General features: G+C 49.6%; 1 protein-coding gene across 1 annotated transcript; it reads left to right on the top strand.

Moving 5' to 3' along the window:
- The first annotated feature begins 288 nt into the window (after window positions 1-288).
- LOC132892128 (uncharacterized) lies at window positions 289-4,018 on the top strand. The gene is made up of 6 exons (XM_060930526.1): window positions 289-1,275; window positions 1,374-1,454; window positions 1,563-2,178; window positions 2,312-2,636; window positions 2,751-3,537; window positions 3,672-4,018. The coding sequence occupies exons 1-6, from the start codon at window positions 1,044-1,046 to the stop codon at window positions 3,692-3,694; spliced, it is 2,064 nt and encodes a 687-aa protein (XP_060786509.1). The 5' UTR covers window positions 289-1,043; the 3' UTR covers window positions 3,695-4,018.
- The last annotated feature ends 236 nt before the right edge of the window (window positions 4,019-4,254 follow it).

Here is a 4,254-nt window from a genome sequence, read left to right as displayed (position 1 = left end):
ATCAAAAATAGCAGATTTTATTTTATTCGTGTTAAAAAAGAAACAGTCTTTACAGTCGCCTAATTACGAGATCTTGCGGTCATGAGGAGAAACTCATTAACGACAATGAGAAAATAAGGCTATTGTGAGAAGTTTCGGTGGTCATTATTTTCTATCACCTGTGATGGGCAATTATGTAGATGGGTCGTGTTTTTCCAACATTGCAATGCCGTCTTTTGTCCACTGCCATTTAGCATGGGGGAAGGCAATCAATGTTGTAATCCCACACTTAGAATGCATGCCAGCTGGTTAAATCATTACATGATTTACTACTACCCCATACAGGTCCAGCTATTTTAAGAGTAAGGGTAGACAAGTAATCAGTAGAAATTACATTAAATTAAATTACATGGCGTAATACATTTATTGTAGTATAGTATAGTTGTTTTGAAGATGACTACAGCTAACAGCCTATGTTCACTTTCTTTCAGAAAATGCATGCGTATCCAGTTTTCCGTCGGCAGTCAGCCACATCAGCCCGGCTCCTCATGGCACCCACAAGCGAGGCCAACCGCGTGGAAAACAAAGTGTCTGCAAGGGCCCAACCCAAAGAGGAGGTACTGAAGGAGGCATCCAACTTTGTCAGGAGCAATGGGGGAGATCCATCTGACCAGTTTTTGGTGTTGGCTCACTGTCTGCTACAGTTTGGTAAATACCAGGGTCAGAGATTCATTTGGCTTCTGGAGAACTCGCTTGGCTACGCATTAGCCTTGCTGCATAGCATTTCCAATGAAACAGCACTCCCAAACCCTCTGTCAGAAAATAAGCAACTGTTTCTTCAGTACACATCGCACATTAAAGAGTTGCCTGGAGAAGTGGAGAAATACGCCAAGAAGAAAGAGCTTCAGGCTCAAGCGTAGGCAACAGGAGACACGGGCTGTTTGTTGTTGGAGTTTGGAGACTTTGAGGGCTGCTCTCTGAAAGAGGTGTACGAGGACCAGAGCCACGGGGCCCAGAAACTCGTCAGGTACGTGCTACAGTCAAATGCACGGCCCAACACCAACATGGCCCTTTTCAAGGCATATATTTTGAAAAGACGGTCAGCTGAGGGTACCAGTACCAGGGAGCATCAGCCATCTCCAGCCTCCAGTGCCAGCGCCTCTTCTCCTGCCCCGTCACCTACCACCATCCAAACGGGTCCACGGACGCCTGCCTCTGTAAAAGCTCTGCTGGCACGTGGCAAACACTTGCCTCCCTCACAGCTGGCCAAAAAACTTGTGTCACCTGTGAAACCCTGTAAGTGGTTTTCAGTATTCACCAACTGTTAATATGCATGCATGCAGTATGTTGCGTTAATCATTTTGCCTTACCTTTCCGGTCTTTTTTTTTTTCAGCTCCAGTACCGCAATTGTCTGGCTCCAGCACTGCACATCGGCGCCCAGAACCCATTCCCCAACAGTTGCGCTTCCTCTGTGGTAAGCAAGCACCATCTTCCATACATTCATGTCTGTGTGTTGTCTCTGTGTACATTTGTCTGTGTGTAACTGTAGGCCTACCTAACAATTTTACTATTTGTGCTCCAGGCCCTTCTGAGGCCGACGATGAGGAACTTGTGCGTGCCACACAAGAGTGTGAGACACAGCTGCAAATAGCAGCCACCATGCCTCCTCCAACAGCCGTCATGCCTCCTCCAACAGCCGCCATGCCTCCTCCAGTAGAAGTTGCTCAGCCACAGCCACCGGTGGATCTCCCCTCTCACTGGAAGGACCATCTTCCTCCCTTCCAACAGGAGTGGATTCGCCACACACTGTTCAAGGCGAACCCAAAGACTGGGAAACCGGAGCTGGTGACCCAGCTGAAGCTGTGGTGGCATCCTCCTCAGCCCACCCTCATTCACACCCAGCCACCGGTGTCACCTAATCAATTCTTCTGTCGCCCCCTGTTCCTGTGGATGCCTCACAAGATGTGGAGGTACCCACTAGTCTGCGTGCGTCCATCATGCCAAAAGTACAGCCTTACAGCAGCCGGACTGTATAGGACCGTGCACAAGGTCCTGGACATAGACGGGTGGTATGACCTTGCAACTGAGTACCTGGAGTGCAAGCGGTGCTCCAAGAAATATCCTGCGTGGTCTGAGGATATCTTGGCCCAGCTGGATGTTGGCCACCGCAGCCAGTTCCCAGCTCTGCTAACTTACAGGTAATTTGTCTTATGAATAGAAACCTTCAGTAGCTGCTTCTATGGACTGTTGTGTGTGTGTGTATGCGCATGTAGTACATATTACATTACATTACATTGTTACATTGTTACAATACATTGTTTCTTTCCTCAGGTACTCATGTGACAACCGGGTGATAAGGATGATGAGGGAGAGGACACTGGGCAACAGTGTTACCCAGCTGTACAAGAAGCTGAACGAGCAGCACAGTGAGGCGTGGATGCAGCGCTTCCTGCAGTACCTGACAGCTTGCGAGCCGTTTACAAGGTCTGCAATCATCTGCCCAGTATTTGCAGATCCCCCAGCCTTACCTGCCATCCCAAAACCGAAGTGGCTGTTGGCCGTGTTTGCCAGAGATGTCCTTGGGAGGCTGAATGAAGTGAAGGCCAAAATTACAAACACCTTTGGCTCTGTCCTCAAGATGGACTCCACGAAAAAGGTATTGCATCCCTCTTCAAATCCGAAATGGTCATCACAATGTGACGTGTGAATTATCTCAGTTTAGTAATATTTGAACTGACAGAGTTTGATCCTTATTGCCTTTCCTCAACAGATCACCAAAAAGCTGTCTGGTGCCGCTGCAGGTACAGCTGCTTGGTGTACAAACGTGGGAAATGAGTACGGCCAAGTACTCACTTCAGTCCTGACGGCCTCCGAGGGACATGCTCTGGATGGGATGGCAACAGGCCTAATGAAGCGGTACAGGGAGGCAGGTGTAGCTCCACCCGACATTATGTACGTGGACAGAGACTGCTGCAGTGGGGCAGTGAACAGGATGTTTGCCGACTGGGATGAGCTCCAAGTGCGCCTTGACGTGTGGCATTTCATGCGCCGCTTTGCCGCAGGTGTCAACACAGAGGCTCATCCCCTGTATGGCATTTTTATGATGCGCCTGTCCAAGTGCATCTTTGAGTGGGATCCCGAGGATGTGTCTGCTCTTCGTGAAGCTAAGAAGAGCGAGCTGGCGGCGAAGGGCATCCTGGACATCACAGAGGAGGCTCTCAATGCCCGGATATCTCGGAGGGAGTTGGCGCTGCACTGTCGGAGGAGGACCAGGGGCGTGGAGGAGACCTCCAGACTGCTTGAAGCATTGATCAGTCTGTTTGACAGCCCAGCTGGGAAGGACACTCTGGGTGTTCCTCTGCTCGACCACGAACGGATCCAGGGAATATGGAAGGATCAGAAGAAGCACGTGGCCTGCATCCAGGACCCAGACTTCCCCCTCTACATTAAAACGGGCACCCTGAAGAAAGGCGACGTGGTGCTCAACTGCTACAGGTGTGCCCGTGGCTCCACCTCCCTGGAGTCTTTCCATCTTCACCTGACTAGGTTTATCCCAGGTATTTACTTTCTCTTTTTTTTGGGGGGGGGGGGGGGGGGGTACTTTATTAATAGTTTGATATGACTTCTTGTGGCGGCCCAAAGGGCGTGTCTTGGTTTTTCCGCCCTCCTGCTTTTTTTTGTGTCTTCTCAGGTGTGCAAGATGTAGCCGATTAGGCTGACGAGGGACGCGTGGGTCCACCTGATGCTCCTTCAAAATGACCTGGCTCTTTTTTCTACGTAGGAGAGAGCAGCGAGGGCAAGACGACGTCCTTCTCAGTGCCTCCCGTTCAATCTTGAGCGGCGTGCCTCTTTGAAGGACTTTAAAGTTCATATTCTGGCTTTTGTTTTGTTTCACTCTTTGGTTGAATTTGTAGCGCTGGCTTTGAAAAGTAAAATAAGTGAACTGGCTCCATGCCTCCTCTACATTATTTCTCACTTGTGATGTGAGCGTAACACTCCTTTTGTAATGTATGTCTGGTTGTAATGGAAATTGTGTTATAACAGAAGGAGCATGGCATATAATTCTGTGACCTGGGGTCCTGACTTTTTTGTGTTCATGTATTTATCTATCAGGAACCAGTGCCAGCGCCTCGCATTTCCAGGCGTATCTTCTGGAAGGACTGATGCGCTGGAACGAGGACAGAATGAAGGACTCTGTTCAAGCACCCACTTCCATGCACACCTACGGCAGTGTTCTGCAGGAGGCCGTGGATCGGCTCAGCCAAGCCGTTCTG

Source organism: Neoarius graeffei, chromosome 1 (assembly GCF_027579695.1).
Source record: "Neoarius graeffei isolate fNeoGra1 chromosome 1, fNeoGra1.pri, whole genome shotgun sequence".
Taxonomy (NCBI): Eukaryota; Metazoa; Chordata; class Actinopteri; order Siluriformes; family Ariidae; genus Neoarius; species Neoarius graeffei.
Note: the sequence above shows the minus strand (reverse complement) of the source record. Positions and strands in the feature narration are given on the sequence as shown.

Excerpts from the sequence above, each read along its gene's own strand:
- LOC132892128 (XM_060930526.1), top strand. The coding sequence starts at position 1,044 with ATGGCCCTTTTCAAGGCATATATTTTGAAAAGACGGTCAGCTGAGGGT. Across the intron at positions 1,455-1,562 it reads ACAGTTGCGCTTCCTCTGTG|GCCCTTCTGAGGCCGACGAT; the intron begins GTAAGCAAGCAC and ends TTTGTGCTCCAG. Across the intron at positions 3,538-3,671 it reads CCTGACTAGGTTTATCCCAG|GTGTGCAAGATGTAGCCGAT; the intron begins GTATTTACTTTC and ends GTGTCTTCTCAG.